The 18335-nt window shown below is 43.7% G+C and overlaps 1 protein-coding gene across 1 annotated transcript in view; it reads right to left on the bottom strand.

Moving 5' to 3' along the window:
* The window catches only part of LOC121532247 (inositol 1,4,5-trisphosphate receptor type 2-like), a 149846-nt gene that overhangs the window by 92033 nt on the left and 39478 nt on the right, over positions 1 to 18335 (bottom strand). Inside the window, exons 20-30 of the mRNA XM_041838078.1 lie at positions 18003 to 18150; positions 17562 to 17709; positions 17013 to 17209; positions 16503 to 16626; positions 16185 to 16236; positions 6523 to 6688; positions 6221 to 6388; positions 5979 to 6068; positions 4796 to 4921; positions 4018 to 4140; positions 3529 to 3729 (exon numbers count right to left, since the gene is read on the bottom strand). Of these exons, the coding sequence (XP_041694012.1) occupies positions 3529 to 3729; positions 4018 to 4140; positions 4796 to 4921; positions 5979 to 6068; positions 6221 to 6388; positions 6523 to 6688; positions 16185 to 16236; positions 16503 to 16626; positions 17013 to 17209; positions 17562 to 17709; positions 18003 to 18150 (1543 nt within the window). The remainder of the gene's footprint in view (positions 1 to 3528; positions 3730 to 4017; positions 4141 to 4795; positions 4922 to 5978; positions 6069 to 6220; positions 6389 to 6522; positions 6689 to 16184; positions 16237 to 16502; positions 16627 to 17012; positions 17210 to 17561; positions 17710 to 18002; positions 18151 to 18335) is intronic.

Below are 18335 nucleotides of genomic sequence, written 5' to 3' on the forward strand. Positions count from 1 at the left end.
TAAATTAGTCAGGATGATATCTATGAGGGTGCCCATGTTTACGGATTTAGGGTTATACCTGGTAGGTTCCTTGATAATTTGTGTGAGATTGAGGGCATCTAGTTTAGATTGTAGGACGGCCGGGGTGTTAAGCATATCCCAGTTTAGGTCACCAAGCAATACGATCTCTGAGGATAGATGGGGTCAATCAATTCACATATGGTGTTCAGGGTACAGCTGGGGGCTGAGGGGGGTCTGTAGCAAGCGGCAACAGTGAGAGACTTATTTCTGGAAAGGTGGATTTTTAGAAGTAGAAGCTCAAACTGTTTGGGCACAGACCTGGATAGTATGATAGAGCTCTGCAGGCTCTCTCTACAGTAGATTGCAAATCCGCCCCCTTTGGCAGTTCTATCTAGATGGAAAATGTTGTAGTTGGGAATGGACATTTCAGGATCTTTGGTGGCCTTCCTAAGCCAGGATTCAGACACTGCTAGAACATCAGTGTTGGCTGAGTGTGCTAACGCAGTGAGTAACTCAAACTTAGGGAGGAGGCTTTTGATGTTAACATGCAAGAAACCAAGACTTTTGCGATTACAGAAGTCAACAAATGATAGCGCATGGGGAGCAGGAGTGATACTGGGGGCTACAGGGCCTGGGTTAACCTCTACATCACCAGAGGAACTGAGGAGGAGTAGAATAAGGATACGGCTAAAGGATTTAAGAACTGGTCTTCTAGTGCGTTGGTACAGAGAAAACAAGGGGCCGATTTCCGGGCGTTGTAGAATAGATTCAGGGCATTATGTACAGACAAGGATATGGAAGGATATGAGTACAGTGGAGGTAAACCTAAGTGTTGGGTAAAGATGAAAGAAATAGCATCACTGGAGGCACCGATTGAGCCGGTCTCCGCGTGTGTGGGGGGTGGGACAAAGGATCTATCTGAGACAGGTTGAGCAGGACTGGGGGCTCTACATTGAAAAAGTACAGTTAGAACTAACCGAAACAGCAATAGCAATTGATATCAATATTGTTACGGATACAGGTATCCTGTGTCTTTTTGTGTTTTTCCTCTCCTTCTGCCCTAATCACAGGTGTCCTGTATGTTCCTGATTGGTGGTCGTTGGGGTGTCTGCTGATTGCTGAGGTGGACCAATCAGTGGACATTCCTCTGCACTGCACCACATGTTTCTGGTTTTTCAATCACACATCCCATTGTTTAAAAGCCGGTCAGTTGTGTTTGTTGTTAGAGACTATTTCCGTATGTGAGTATGGATACTGTGGTGTCCTGTGTACTCACTAAGTTGCTGGTTACTCTGTTTGGTAACTTTGTTAGACTATATTCCGTTTGTGAGTATGGATACTGTGGTGTCCTGTGTTTTGTGTACTCACTCATTTGCTGGTTACTCTGTTTGGTAACTTTGTTAGAGACTATTTTCCGTATGTGAGTATGGATACTGTGGTGTTTTGTGTACTCACTAATTTGCTGGTTACTCTGTTTGGTAACTTTGTTGTGTGTTTCTGGGAAAAGGGGAATTTAAGCAAGTTGCCCTTGGGCGTACATTACCCGTAGGAAGAAAACTGTCTAAAAACACTATTTAGACCTGAGTGGACCACCCACTGTATTTTTGTATGATTAGCAGTAGCTTAGCGGTTCTTGAGGCAGGCAAGATCAGTTTGGGAGGGTTTTACACTATTGTTTCATTTCTTGGGTCCTGTTCAGCCCTTTTTCCCAAACCTTTACCGTGTGTTCAAAAATAAACCTTTTATGTTTGACGGTAGTTTATGGTTGTCGTGTAGTTTTTGTTCTCACTGTTCCATGTCACGATTCTAATTTGCATGAATTATGTTACGGGTCTCTTCTCCATCCACCCTAGACGTTTAAAGCCACGGGGTTCGTAACAAATATACAAAGATTTTACTGAGTTACAGTTCATAGAAGGAAATCAGTCAATTGAAATAAATTAATTAGGCCCTAATCTATGGATTTCACATGACTGGGAATACAGATATACAGTACAGTACAACTGTTGGTCACAACACAGATGAAAAAATAAAGCTAGGGGCGTGGATCAGAAAACCAGTCTGTATCTGGTGACCACCATTTGCCTAATGCAGCGAGACACATCTCCTTCGAATAGAGTTGATCAGGCTGTTGATTGTGGCCTGTGGAATGTTCTCACAATCCTCTTCAATGGCTGTGCGAAGTTGCTGGATATTAGCGGGAACTGGAACACACTGTCGTACACGTCGATCCAGAGCATCCCAAACATGCTCAATGAGTGACATGTCTGGTGAGTACGCATGCCATTGAAGAACTGGGACATTTTCAGCTTCCAGGAATTGTGAACAGATCCTTGCGACATGGGGCCGTGCATTATCATGCTGAAACATGAGGTGATGGCAGTGGATAAATGGCACAACAATTGGCATCAGGATCTCGTCACGGCATCTCTGTGCATTCAAATTGCCATCGATAAAATGCAATTGTGTTCGTTGTCCGTAGCTTATGTCTTCCCATACCGTAACTCCACCGCCACAATGGGAACATTTCTGGGATCTTTTATTTCAGCTCATGAAACATCGGACCAACACAAAGACAAATAGTCCGGGTGGCCATTTGATGAATTGTTCAGCAGTCTTATGGCTTGGGGGTAGAAGCTGTTAAGGAGCCTTTTGGACCAAGACATGGTGCTCCCGTACCGCTTGCCGTGCGGTAGCAGAGAGAACAGTCTATGACTTGGGTGACTGGAGTCTCTGACACCGCCTAGTATATAGGTCCTGGATGGCAGGAATATTGGCCCCAGTGATGTACTGGGAGTAAACCGTGATATTGGTTTACTCTTCCTCTTAACCTAAACTGAGATGTAAAATGCGATGACTTCCTGTAACGCCCTCAACCAAGATTCCGACCACTGTCAATGGGAGGCAAATTCATCCACAAGGTATTTTCAGAAAGTAGTCACGTTTTATTTATTTTTATTTGGGAAGGGATAGATCTTGCCTGGCTACCCAAACTCCTTGCTCCGGTCAAACGCTACGCCACGCCTACGAACATTAGTTTCTTCTCCGCAATGAGTCGATCAGAGTACCTCCCCGACGATTTCTAGAATGGAAATCCATTCTAGACCGTCTGATTTGTCCCAGAAACCGAGGGGTTGGGCCAGAGCCAGAACACATGTGGGTAAAGCGACGTTTGAACATTCGTTATTGGCTTTGATACTCTGATTGGTTAGAGATGAACCGCAGACCTCACCACAACACCGTCTTCAACGATGGCAGTCTCAGACTGAAGTATATAGCGAACATAGAGCAGCGGAAGAATTCAGTTTGAGTCTTCAGGCAAGGACAGATCAGCTATGAAACTTGATTACTCTATAAAATAACATTACTTGCCCTTTATATTATTTTTTGTAGTCACATTTTAAGTCTCTCGGTTTGAAACATCTCTAGCACTAGTAAGCCCTGTCTAGTCTAGAGATAGTGGTAGTGAAAACCATGCTATTGTGTTGTCTCCACAGCCATCCAAAGACCGCATCATCCTTCTCTCACCTCGGTCATGACCTTGTCCTGGCACTTCTTGACATACTTCCCGTCGGCCTTGACGATGGTCTGGAGGAACTTGAGGTACTGGACGTGTCGGCCGTGCGTCTCGATGCAGTGAACAAAATGGTGGACCACACGGTCACTGATATCGTTGCACAGGTAGAAGTTGTTCATGAAGATGTAGCGCATGGTCTCGGCCTCCAGGAGCTGGATAGCGGGAAAAGATGTGTACAGTGATTTCACATTTATTGACATATGGATATCTTGTAATAAAATGCATTTATTTTGTTGAATAATTGTTAAACATGTGGACAAACGTGTGTGCTGCTGCGTGTTTGTGTATGTGCGTGGGCAAACATACACGCATGCATACATTGTGTGTTTGTGTGTATGCGTGTGCGTAGTGTGCCGTGAATGCATGTATGCGTCATGTGCATGCTTGTGTGTGTGTGTGTGTGTGTGTGTGTGTGTGTGTGTGTGTTTATGTGAGCATACCCCTGGTGTGAGGAACAGGTTGAGGTGTTTGTGGAGCAGAACCTGGTTCTGGCTGTTCCCTTTACAGAAGTTCTGCAGGAACACGTGGGCCAGTGTCATGATCTCATTCATCTTCTTATCACTCTGGGGAGAGACAGACAGACCGACAGAGCATGAGTCACAACACAGTTGTACAACTGCGTCACCACAAAATCAATCCATAAAGATGGTCAAACAAACCTACCAGGGCGGTGTTTATCTATCTCAGGGCTCTCCATCCTGGAGAGCTACCCTCCTGTAGGTTTTCACTTCAACCCTAGTCGTAACTAACCAGATTCAGCATATCAACTAGCTAATTATTAGATTTAGGTGCGCTAGATTAGGGTTGGAGCGGAAAACCTACAGTACCGTAGCTCTCCAGGAACAGGGTTGGAGCTAAATCTACAGGACGGTAGCTCTCCTGGAACATGGTTGGAGTTAAAACCTACATGACGGAAGTGCTCTAGGAACAGGGTTGGAGTGAAAACCTACAGGACAGTAGCTCTCCAGGAACAGGGTTGGAGTTAAAACCTACAGGACGGTAGCTCTCCAGGAACAGGGTTAGAGAGCCCTGACCTATCTAGTCAAGCTTTATCCAGGTAAAGTCTGGTTATTGATAATGACAACATTCATGTCAGGCTTTGAGGGGCCTCACCTGAAGCACTTATTTTATAAGCCCATTTGGACTGGGTGAATGTGTGTGTTTGACACCTACTTCCACTTGTGAGTAAAACATCTAGAAATGTGATGATGTGCTCACCTTCTCATAAGGTATCTGGAGCAGGTCCAGCACCACAGTGTGAGCCCCCATGTTCTTCAGTAGCCTCTGCTGCTGCACACGACTCTTCTTACCGGGGTAACACTGCTTACTGAGCCGCAGCAGGATCTACTGACCACACACACACACAGATCAGACACTAATACATGCATTTAATGGATACATAGCAATAGGTCTAAACACACTTGCATTTTCAGATGCTATAATTTAGTGTTACTGGAGCTCATTCAATTCAATGGAACTTTATTTATCCCTTCAGGAGCAATTAAGAAAGGCAAGTCAGGTTACAAGTCAGGCAAGTCCAGCTCATGTTGGCCCACATAAAACATGCCCACATTGGCCAGTGATGTGAGGTCTGTAAATTGTTAGTGGGCAATCAATTATCCCAGCGTCATAGTGCATTTTCAAAGACTGCACTGACTGTAATTGATAATGCTGCTTATACCACACTAGGGTTGCAAAGTGAGGGTATATTACCGGAAACTTTCCAACACGAGTTAGTGAAAAAAAGATAAGAATTGTTCTGCTGTTTGAGCTGGTATACAAAACAGAAAGTAAAAGACACAAAAATTCAACTTAAGAACAGGAAGCATAGAAATGGTGCACATAGAACAGATCTGCCAAGTCTTAGACTTGCTTTCAACGAGAATGACAGATCTATAACTAACATTTCTATGTGAATTTGGTCGTGGCGCCCAAAAAGTTACATATTGCAGCTTTATTATGAGGGTTTCAGCATGAAATATGCTGTACATAATTTTTTTTACACACTAATTATTTTACTATGTCAATATGTCTTTGTTATAAATGTTTTGGCACCAAACTGGTGGCAGTTGTGAAAAAAGTCAATAGGTTAGAAGAGATGCAGAGTTAATTGAAAATAATGCCATTGTTTATTAGATGCTTTTTTCATTCATTTGGGTATTTTCTCTTGAACCATATGGTATATCCACTAGAAACTCGTGGTCAATATGGACACAGATTTAAAAATTATATTCTATATATGAATACAATTTTATTAAGTTACTCCAGTATAAATTACCAAAGTTACCATTGATTACCTGTTAATTACCAAAACAACAGAAGAAGGTAAATTACCTATAACTTTGCAACCCTATACCACACACACACACACACAGTACAAGGAGACAGAATAGCAGCCCACCTCTTTGACGATGTTGTAGTTGTTGGCTTTGTTGCTGTCTATCTGGGGCTTCACATCCCCACCCTGTACTGGACTCAGGATTCCAGCCTCCTGTCAATCACACACAACACAAAAATACATTTAGATTTGAAGAAATTACTTGGATATCGAGTTAGGAATCAGCCCTCCCTCAGCCATTAGCCCTCTATGATGTGTGGCGACTGTGGCCTGTAGGGGGCATACTATACTGTAGTATAGTGTACCTCCATGGTTTGCTCCTTGCCCTGGCTGTCTCCTATGTCCTCACTGCCGTAGGCTCCACTCTTCTCCACCCACAGTTCAGACTTCTCCACCGTCAGCCTCAGCTGGTCCAGGTCTGTCTTGATCTGCTTGTAGTTCTCCACATCCTGCTCCGATACCAGCAACTGGACCTGCAAGGGACCACAGAAACACACACAGTGAGATCAGACACACACACACACGCAATGAAACCACACACACACAGACAAAAACACACAGATCAGACACAAGCGCACGCACACACACACACAAATTGTGCTGTTACCTGTTTGAAGGCCTGTAGGACCTCTGCTCTCTGGCTGAAATGTTTGAACATGAGCTGCAGCGAGCCGGAGACCAGCGGGGGGTAGTCCTGCATGATGAGGTGGATCAGCACCCTCAGGAAGGTCCTGCCTCCTTCATCATCCAGCTCCACAGCACTACACTCTGAACTGGAAGCACCAGACACAAGGTTAGTGAGAGACATTGGAGACATACATAGTGTTTTGACAGACACTGGCACACTAGAGATGGGCATTTGAAATATTTTCACTATTCAAATAATATCATGACATCCGGATAGTTGAAACACTTTTTGTCAAACTTTATAACAACCTTTATTCGAAAGAACACTTGTTTGCTGCACGAATCAATAGAGACAGTGCTACTGCTGCTGCTGGGCAGGGGATTATTGGTAACTTTCTCTAATTTTGCACGCAGAAACTAGATGCCATGAGTAACTTGGACAAAAAAAGAATAGCCCCGATTGGCCAATAGGTGGCGCTGTTATAAACAGTCTCACTTAAACCCTTATATCTGTCGCCCCGTTTGACCTAGGGACTTGAAACGTTGTATGTAGGCGTCTTTCCTCATGCTGAACAAATTTGCCTTAAGGACCCATAAGGTCCATCAGGATAGATCAGGGTTCTTCAATTCCGGTCCTGGAGGGCCGAAACACCTCTGTTTTTCATCCTCTCCTTCTAATCAGGGGCTAATTCAGACCTGTGACACCAGGTGAGTGCAATTAACTACCAGGTAGAAATAAAAAACAGAAGTGTTTCGGCCCTCCAGGACCAGAATTGAAGAACCCTGGGATAGATCTTGGACATTTTGGAAAAACTTTGACAAACGTATTCTTATTAACCATAAGTCCAAATAACACCAAATTGGTTAAGAGATGGCTAGGTTCTTGATAAATCAGGAAATCATATTTTACGTGTCCATTTAAATCCTTTTAAAATCCACTCCACAATGGCCTATCAACTTGAAATGTTTTGGAGTCATCAAATACATTCTATTTGGCATTGATATCTTAAAAAATAAGGAAGTTATTAACAATTCACTTTTCTGACTATGTAACGCTAATGCTTAAAGGCCCAGTGCAGTCAAAAACGTGATTTTCCTGTGTTTTATATACACACACTTAGTGGCCAGTTTATTTAGGTACACCACCCCGTTCACGAAAATGGATCACTCCTACAGCAGTGAGTCACGTGGCCGTGGCTTGCTATATAAAGCAGGCAGACAGGCATCCACTTACTCTTAGATTGAATGTTAGAATGGGCAAAACAAGTGACCTAAGCGACTTTGAGCGTGGTATGATCGTCAGTGCCAGGCGCGCCGGTTCCAGTATCTCAGAAACTGCCGTCCTCCTAGGCTTCACGCACGACAATGTCTAAGGTTTACAGAGAATGCTGTGACAAACAAAAAACGTCCAGTCAGCAGCAGTCCTGTGGGTGAAAACAGCTAATTGATGAGAGGTCGAAGGAGAATGGCAAGAATCGTGCAAGCTAACAGGTGGGCCACAAACAGACAAATAGTACAGTACAACAGTGGTGTGCAGAATGGCATCTCAGAAAGCACAACTCGTCAATCCTTGTCACGGATGGGCTATTGCAGCAGATGACCACACTGGGTTCCACTCCTATTAGCTAAAAACAAGAAAAAGCGGTTCCAGTGGGCATGTGATCACCAACACTGGACAATTGAGGAGTGGAAAAACATTGCCAGGTCCGACGAATCCCGGTTCCTGTTGCGTCATGCTGGCAGAGTCAGGATTTGGTATAAGCAGCATGAGTCCATGGAACCATCCTGCCTGGTGTCAACAGTACAGGCTGGTGGTGGTGGTGTACTGGTGTGGGGAATGTTTTCATGACACATGTTAAGTCCCTTGATACCAATTGAGCAACGATTGAACGCCACAGCGTATCTGAACATGGTTGCTGACCAAACCCAATAGAGCATCTATGGGATGAGATGGAACGGGCTGTTCGCAGCATGAATGTACCGCCGTCCAATCTGCAGCAACTGCGTGATGCCATCGCATCAGCATGGACCAACATCCCTGTGGAATGTTTCCAATACCTTGTAGAATCCCATGCCCCGAAGAATTAAGGCTGTTCTGGAGGCAAAGCGGGGTCTGACCCAGTACTAGATGAGTGTACCTAATAAACTGTCAACTGAGTGTATATTTCCACACTATGAGGTTGGAATAATACTGTGAAATTGTTAAAATTATGATAATGCCCTTTAAGTGTAAGAGCCACTTGAAAAGACTGCCTGAAATTTCAGCCTGTTTTGGTGGGATGGAGTTTTGGCCTGCCTGGTGACATCACTAATAAGAGAGAGAGTTCCAAACCTCTCTGCCAATAACAGCTAGTTTTCAGTATTCCCCTCCCCCACTCAGACCACTCCCAGACGGTCCTTACAAAATTATTGTTTGAGAAATTGCGCTTTACTAAGAAGCTAATATAGTTTATTTTTTAACATTTTAATTTAAAAACAAAAACAGTAAGTTACTTAATTGTTACCCAAAAATGATTTTATATTGAGATAAACACTGCTACATTGGACCATTAAAATAATCATAAAAATCTTCAAGGACTAAGTCAGATTCACTCTAAATATGGTCTTTGAGAAAATTTGGTCAGAGGAAGGCCCTCAAAATTGTCAAAGACTCCAGCCACCCTAGTCATAGACTGTTCTCTCTGCTACCGCACTGTAAGCGGTACTGGAGTGCCAAGTCTAGGTCCAAAAGGCTTCTCAACAGCTTCTACCCCCAAGTCATAAGACTCCTGAACAGCTAATCATGACTACCCGGACTAATTGCACTGCCCCCCCCCACCCCCACCCCATCTTTTTACGCTGCTGCTACTCTGTTAATTATTTATGCATAGTCACTTTAACTCTACCCACATGTACATATTACCTCAACTACCTCAACTAGCCGGTGCCCCCACACATTGACTCTACAACGGTACCCCCCTGTATATAGCCTCCCTACTGTTATTTTATTTTACTTCTGCTCTTTTTTTCTCAACACTTTTTTGTTGTTGTTGTTTTATTTTACTTTTTTATTTAAAAAATAAATGCATTGTTGGTTAAGGGCTGTAAGTAAGCATTTCACGGTAATGTCTACACCTGTTGTATTTGGCGCATGTGGCAAATAAAATTTGAGATGCATATTTGCACATACGCTAATGAGCTAAAAATACTTTTAAAATCTTCTCATGAACTATAGGACCAAATTACACCAAATTTATTTGGAATGTAGGCCCATGGTACATGTCTTAACTTAGTTTGATAAAAGCTAAGGGATTGGTCAAAAACATGCCTGAGTTATTGTCAAATCAAAAATCTAATTTTACGTGTCCATTTAAAACCACTGATGGAGTGATTGCTTTGTTATCCTCTTAAGGATCAGACCCTTCATCTCAATTTCCGCCTAAAATGACATACCCAAATCTACCTGCCTTTAGCTCAAGACCTGAAGAAAGGATATGCATATTCTTGATACTATTTGAAAGGAAACACTTTGAAGTTTGTGGAAATGTGAAATTAATGTAGGCGAACATAACACAATAGATCTGGTAAAAGATAAACAAATAAAAAAACATTTTATATTTTATTTTTGTTGCATCATATTTGAAATGAAAAATAAAAGCCATATATTGAGATAGGAAGCTGGGGGTAATTTAGATGTTGTCCACAAGACGGCAACAGTGTATGTGCAACGTTTCAGACTGATACCTTCAACAAAGAGAGCGCTACATAATATTTAGTATGAAGACTCCTAGGTGTCCCTCACGAGTTTGCCAAAATGTACCCAAGTGCCCTCCAAGTGGCCGAATTGGTCAATTGATACATAACTATAGAGAACATACTAAATTGCTATGGTAATAAAGAATACAAGTTTACACACTCCCAGGAATGTCATACATGATGGATCATTAGCTTCCCTACATAAAAGGTACTAACAGGAGACGCGACGAGAATGCTGATCCAATGCCTCCCAACACAGAAGTGAACCATTTAAGATAAGGGCCAAGTTAGCAGCCAACACTGATCTAATGTCATAAGTGAACACACCACAAACAAAGTGAAAAAAAAACTATTTACAATTACAGTATTTAGAACACCCACAGTCCTCTACACAATTGTGCTGCTGATGCCAAGTCCCATAGCAGTCTCGTTCTGCTGTGAAGCAGACGGTAACAGAACAAGTAGTGCAGGTGATGGGAGATTTTTTGTGACACAGAGTACAACGACGCCTCCCTGCTGGGCTCTTTTTGCCCTGAGGCACATTCATGTCTGCAGTTATGTATTTTGGCAGGTGAACACCACTGGTGGCAGGAGTAGAGGGGACAGAGGTAGAGGGGACAGAAGGTGCTGCAGTGGACTTTGTGCCGTAGTCAGCAAGCTCCTGGATGAGCAGCTCTCTGAAGGCTAGCTGTGTCATGGGGGTCTGTCCACAGCTCTTAGCCATTTCCTTCTGGAGGATGAATGCATTCACCACAGCAATGTCGATGAAGTGATAGAACAATGTCTTGTACCATTTCATTGTCTTGTGGAGAACATTGTAGTAGCCTATCAATGTCCATGCCCCATTACCGTCCTTCACACGCCTGCTGATGTGATCGCCTGTACGATTTGTGGATACCTCTCTGGTATCCATCCACTTTACAAAGTACCCCACTCAGCCCTCTTAGGCATGTTGTATACTTTTGTTTTGGAAAAACCCACTCTGTTGGGAAGAATGGTGCCGCAAGACCATACATTCAGCTTCCTCAGGTCTGTAAACAGGGTAGGGCTTGTGTAAAAGTTGTCCACAAACAGTTTGTAGCCTGTCCTCAGCAGTGCAAAATCCAATAATTCCATAACGGAATCATAACTAAGTCCCTTACCGGTGGCTGAGATGGATTTCCCCTAGTAAACAAATCAAACCGTTTGTAACCCCATTTTGTTGGCTTGTCACGCATATATTGTTTGAGGCCAATTCTAGCCTTTGAGGCTACCATCCTCTCATCTATGGACAGGTTCTGGGCGGGCTGAAAATGGGTATTGCAGGCCTTTAACCATGCTGGAGTAGAGAGGTTTGATTTTGCAGAGCCTATCAAAGTTTGCTGTGCCTCTCTTCTTCTCATTGTGGTCATCAGCTTGTGGGTCACTGATATGAAGCGCCCACGAGATAGTCAGAAACCTGTTAGAAGACATGACAGTGGTGGGGAAAGGCAGTTGGTATAGTGTTGATCTTCTCCAGTAGTCCTTCAGGTTTTTCAACTTACATTTACATTTACATTTTAGTCATTTAGCAGACGCTCTTATCCAGAGCGACTTACAGGAGCAATTAGGGTTAAGTGCCTTGCTCAAGGGCACATTTACGTCATTTAGCAGACGCTCTTATCCAGAGCGACTCACCAATTGGTGCGTTCACCCTATAGCCAGTGGGATGACCACTTTACAATTTTTGGGGGGGGGGGGGGTAGAAGGATTACTTTATCCTATCCCAGGTATTCCTTAAAGAGGTGGGGTTTCAAATGTCTCCGGAAGGTGGTGAGCCGACTCCGCTGTGTGTGGGGGGGTGTAGAAGGATTACTTTATCCAATCCCAGGTATTCCTTAAAGAGGTGGGGTTTCAAATGTCTCCGGAAGGTGGTGAGCGACTCCGCTGTGTGTGTGGGGGGTAGAAGGATTACTTTATCCTATCCCAGGTATTCCTTAAAGAGGTGGGGTTTCAAATGTCACCAGAAGGTGGTGAGCGACTCCGCTGTGTGTGTGGGTGGGGGGGTAGAAGGATTACTTTATCCTATCCCAGGTATTCCTTAAAGAGGTGGAGCTGTCAACTTCACAAGCCCCATGTAAATGACCAGTGAGATGTAACAGCATAGGTCTTAGATGGAAATGGGCTTGCCTCTTTCTTTCCTGCTTGCTTCTTAGTGGTCTAAGGCACTGCATCGCAGTGCTAACTGTGCCACTAGAGATCCTGGTTCGAATCCAGGCTCTGTCGCAGCCGGCCGCGACCAGGAGACTCATGGGCGGCGCACAATTGGCCCAGCGTCGTCCAGGGTAGGGGAGGGAATGGCCGGCAGGGATGTAGCTCAGTTGATAGAGCATGGCGTTTGCAACGCCAGGGTTGCGGGTTCGATTCCCACGGGGGGCCAGTATAAAAAAAGATGTATTCACTAACTGTAAGTCGCTCTGGATAAGAGCGTCTGCTAAATGACTAAAATGTAAAAATGTAAATGTACTTGTTGGTGTTAGACACCAGCGAACCAAGAACTGACAAGAAGAATAACATCTGGAAAAGATGAAGGGAGCTGTACATTCCAGTCATGTCCAGCTGAGGTCCTGCTGCCTCTTAGGTCAAAATGTTGGTGGAAGTGGCTCGACATCATCCTCTCTCACAGTGTGCCAATGGTCCTCTACCTCTGTGGTAGTTGCCGCTGGTGCACTGACCCTCCTCCGCTTCTGGGCTGGCCTCTTCACTCCTCTAGATGGCCGGGTGGGGGGTGGGTGTGGAGCCAGAGACAGCAGCAGGGGTCAGACTGGATGAACCAGTTTCTACATTTGAATGAGTGGGGGAATGTGATGGTTCCCAAAGGTCATCTGAGTCATTGGCACTATTGAAGATTTTTACAAAAATCTGTAATAACTCAAGTTTCCTATTACTTATTTTATTTAATGAGCCCTGCATCAATACTTATATATATATATATATATATACACACATCACTATAATTAAATATGTGTACCAATAGTAAATAAGACACTCAAAAACCACAGCATGTCATAGTCAACATAAAACATTTTTTACTATTTTCTACATTGTAGAATAATACTAAAGACATCAAAACTATGAAATAACACATATGGAATCATGTAGTAACCAAAAAAGTGTTAAACAAATGAAAATATATTTTATATTTGAGCACTTGTTGGCTGCTTTTCCTTCACTCTGCCGTCCAACTCATCCCAAACCATCTCAATTGGGTTGAGGGATTGTGGAGGCCAGGTCATCTGATGCAGCACTCCATCACTCTCCTTTTTAGTAAAATAGCCCTTACACAGCCTGGAGGTGTGTTGGGTCATTGTCCTGTTGAAAAACAAGTGATAGTCCCACTAAGCCCAAACCAGATGGGATGGCATATCGCTGCAGAATGCTGTGGTAGCCATTCTGGTTAAGTGTGCCTTGAATTCTAAATAAATCACAGACAGCGTCACCAGCAAAGCACCCCCAGACCATAACACCTCCTCCTCCGTGCTTTACGTTGGGAAATACACATGCAGAGATAATCCGTTCACCCACACAACATCTCACAAAGACACGGCGGTTGGAACCAAAAATCGCCAATTTGGACTCCAGACCAAATGACAAATTTCCACCGGTCTAATGTCCATTGCTCATGTTTCTTGGCCCAAACAAGTCTCTTCTTCTTATTGGTGTCCTTTAGTAGTTGTTTCTTTGCAGCAATTCGACCATGAAGGCCTGATTCACACAGTCTCCTCTGAACAGTTGATGTTGAGATGTGTCTGTTACTCTGTGAAGCATTTATTTGGGCAGCAATTTCTGAGGCTGGTAACTCTAATGAACTTATCCTCTGCAGCAGAGGTAACTCTGGGACGAACCCCAGGCTGTAGTGATGTCGCAACAGTGCGATGCAGTGCCTTAGACCGCTGCGCCACTCGGGAGGCCCAAGAGTTTGTGGTTTTATTAAATTAAGAATGTCAATTGTCATGGTATATACTTGTATGTAGCAATGTCACATGTATCACTTTATTTAATTCAGACAAATCCTTTTCATTGTTAAAATAGGCCTATAATTATTTACATATTTTTTATGAATAATCTCGCAAGTAATCGAATAATAACGTCCGTTCGGATATCCGATTAACCGTGCTCATCCCTATGGCACACAGACATATAGGCATACATACAGCACTTTTCTCTGAACTAAAACCACAGTGCCCCATTTGTCACACACATACAGTGGGGAGAACAAGTATTTGATACACTGCCGATTTTGCAGGTTTTCCTACTTACAAAGCATGTAGAGGTCTGTAATTTTTATCATAGGTACACTTCTACTGTGAGAGACGGAATCTAAAACAAAAATCCAGAAAATCACATTGTATGATTTTTAAGTAATTAATTTGCATTTTATTGCATGACATAAGTATTTGATACATCAGAAAAGCAGAACTTATTATTTGGTACAGAAACCTTTGTTTGCAATTACAGAGATCATACGTTTCCTGTAATTTTTTTTTGTTTTTTTTTTGGGCCTCTTCACCAGGTCTTGACCAGGTTTGCACATGCTGCAGCAGGGATTTTGGCCCACTCCTCCATACAGACCTTCTCCAGATCCTTCAGGTTTCGGGGCTGTCGCTGGGCAATACGGACTTTCAGCTCCCTCCAAAGGTTTTCTATTGGGTTCAGGTCTGGAGACTGGCTAGGCCACTCCAGGACCTTGAGATGCTTCTTACGGAGCCAGTCCTTAGTTGCCCTGGCTGTGTGTTTCGGGTCGTTGTCATGCTGGAAGACCCAGCCACGACCCATCTTCAATGCTCTTACTGAGGGAAGGAGGTTGTTGGCCAAGATCTTGCGATACATGGCCCCATCCATCCTCCCCTCAATACGGTGCAGTCGTCCTGTCCCCTTTGCAGAAAAGCATCCCCAAAGAATGATGTTTCCACCTCCATGCTTCACGGTTGGGATGGTGTTCTTGGGGTTGTACTCATCCTTCTTCTTCCTCCAAACACGGCGAGTGGAGTTTAGACCAAAAAGCTCTATTTTTGTCTCATCAGACCACATGACCTTCTCCCATTCCTCCTCTGGATCATCCAGATGGTCACTGGCAAACTTCAGACGGGCCTGGACATGCGCTGGCTTGAGCAGGGGGACCTTGCGTGCGCTGCAGGATTTTAATCCATGACGGCGTAGTGTGTTACTAATGGTTTTCTTTGAGACTGTGGTCCCAGCTCTCTTCAGGTCATTGACCAGGTCCTGCCGTGTAGTTCTGGGCTGATCCCTCACCTTCCTCATGATCATTGATGCCCCACGAGGTGAGATCTTGCATGGAGCCCCAGACCGAGGGTGATTGACCGTCATCTTGAACTTCTTCCATTTTCTAATAATTGCGCCAACAGTTGTTGCCTTCTCACCAAGCTGCTTGCCTATTGTCCTGTAGCCCATCCCAGCCTTGTGAAGGTCTACAATTTTATCCCTGATGTCCTTACACAGCTCTGATCTTGGCCATTGTGGAGAGGTTGGAGTCTGTTTGATTGAGTGTGTGGACAGGTGTCTTTTATACAGGTAACGAGTTCAAACAGGTGCAGTTAATACATGTAATGAGTGGAGAACAGGAGGGCTTCTTAAAGAAAAACTAACAGGTCTGTGAGAGCCGGAATTCTTACTGGTTGGTAGGTGATCAAATACTTATGTCATGCAATAAAATGCAAATTAATTACTTAAAAATCATACAATGTGATTTTTTGGATTTTTGTTTTAGATTCCGTCTCTCACAGTTGAAGTGTACCTATGATAAAAATGACCGACCTCTACATGCTTTGTAAGTAGGCAAACCTGCAAAATCGGCAGTGTATCAAATACTTGTTCTCCCCACTGTACATGCATACATAAACACAACACACATACACACAGTTTACTTACCTTCCAGCAAACATGGTCTCTGCTTTGGCTGCAATCTCATCTATGTCTGGATCTGAAATTGAACAAAATAATGTGAATCACTGAAACCAATTAGAGAGTACAATTAAGCCAAGTTCAATTACAGAAAGTAATTAGTGCTGTCACCTCAAACAACTGATTACAATAGTAATCAACAAACCAGCAGGATTCCCCTTAGGCATCGACTGACACACTCTAGATTCTCCTAGCCTGGTCCCATTGCAACCATAAGAGTTGGCAAGACAGTACAACAGATCTGAGACCAGGCTAAGATGTCCCTATGTGATGGTAGAGCTTTACCTGACATGGAGGGGAATTCAGACACCGACATAGAGCTGTCCGGTAGATTCCTGTCCCCAAATTCTTTTTTATAAATGGATAGCAGGTAGGTGATCCTATAGTCCAGCCGCACACTCAGGATGAACTGATGGGAGAACAAGATGGAAGCCGATAAATAAAGGATCATAATGTAAAATACCTCAAATCCATATTCAAGCTAAAATAGTTAAATCAGAGACCTTAAAACAGTGGTTACCAAACTATGTTTGGAGATCTCTTGTAAGCAACCCCCAAAAAAAGTTTTCTAGACAGGATCTCATTTTATGACGCAATTCATGATTTCAAGGACAAGCGGTTGAGTTCCATTTCTCTACCCTTCACCCAGAAGTATAAAGTTGATCACTCCCCCTTAAGCATGTAAAAGCATTGGAGACAGGTGTAGAGAATCGGACCACAGCCAGCCTCAAGCCACTCCTTTAGAACAGTTACAGGTAACTGGCCCGCCAGACCACATGGTGGTGCTCCACTCACCTGTAGGATCTCAATGATTTTGAGCTTGGTGTCCATGACCATGACGTCCTCATTGTCGGGCAGAAGGAAGGGTTGTATTCCGTGCTGGAGGGACGGGGGCGTGTCGGGGAGGTGGTGAGGCAGGACGTACCCTCTACTCAGCACCATCTGGGTCATCATCTCCCCCACGCCGTGGATGGTACGCAACACGTTGTTCCCTGGAGGACATGGAGACCCCGGAGGTGTTCATTGGGCACCAAACATAAGGAAACGGACTGAAACAGAGAGGGACTACCTGGCCTTGTACATTAAGGAACGCTAATCTTCTGTTGCAAAATGTTTCAAAACATTTTACGTTAAGTGTCCTAATTAACACGACCCAGGTCATAAAAGCTCTTTAATAAAGAGACGAGGAGAGTATCCCTTGAAGTTTCACATCTGGAAACTCATCTATCAATTAGTCTATATGCATTGTGCATATCCTTAATAAACTTAGTAAACAAATCAATTGTTTTGTGATTTAATTAAATGTTTGAATCAGTTAATTCATTCATTCTCTGTGTGACTCACCTGCCTCGGGACTCTTGCTGAGCTTGTCCATGTAGGTGAGTGGGTGCTGGACAAAGTCCAGTATGGCCAGCAGGGTGCGTGTGAGACGCAGCAGCTCACTGAAGCTGTAGAAGCCAAAGTAGACCAGGTTACGGGCCAGATGTACCACCTACAACACCGGAGACGAGGTTTCCCCACAGAGGCCAGAGTTAGACGCAACCTTAACATCAGAAAGTGATCATGTCTGTTACTATCTTTGTGTTGGGTAGGGGGGGTGGTCACCACTGGGTGAGGTGGGAGAATGACTGTTGTAAGGTTGTATTATTGTTTTTGTGGTGTTACTGTATATGTCATGAACGTTTTAATAAAAATTGACCAGAAAAAATTGAAAGTGAGGATGTCTATATCCATAGTTTGGAATGGATAACAACCAATCACACAAATAGTTGTGTGCTTTTTTACCTCCAGAGTCAGTTCATTCTTCTCTTTGTCTCCAAAGGGAAAGGGCTGACTGACCACGTCCTTGAGGTATTCCTCTACAAACTCCATGGTGGGGGCAAACTTCCTCTTCATCTCCTCTCTGGAGGTGTCTCTGAACTCATACTCATACCTATGGAGACAGTTATAGAGGATAGTTATTATATAGCACAGCAACTATACAGTCTCTACATGAGAATCTAATTAACAAAGAAATTCAATGTCAGTTGTTTAAACCTATGAAATAGACCTTCAGCCTAGAAAATCTGACTGCAATGTTTCTCTAGAGAAAAGAAAGTGCTCTCGCTACCTAGATGC

Source organism: Coregonus clupeaformis, chromosome 19 (assembly GCF_020615455.1).
Source record: "Coregonus clupeaformis isolate EN_2021a chromosome 19, ASM2061545v1, whole genome shotgun sequence".
Classification (NCBI taxonomy): domain Eukaryota; kingdom Metazoa; phylum Chordata; class Actinopteri; order Salmoniformes; family Salmonidae; genus Coregonus; species Coregonus clupeaformis.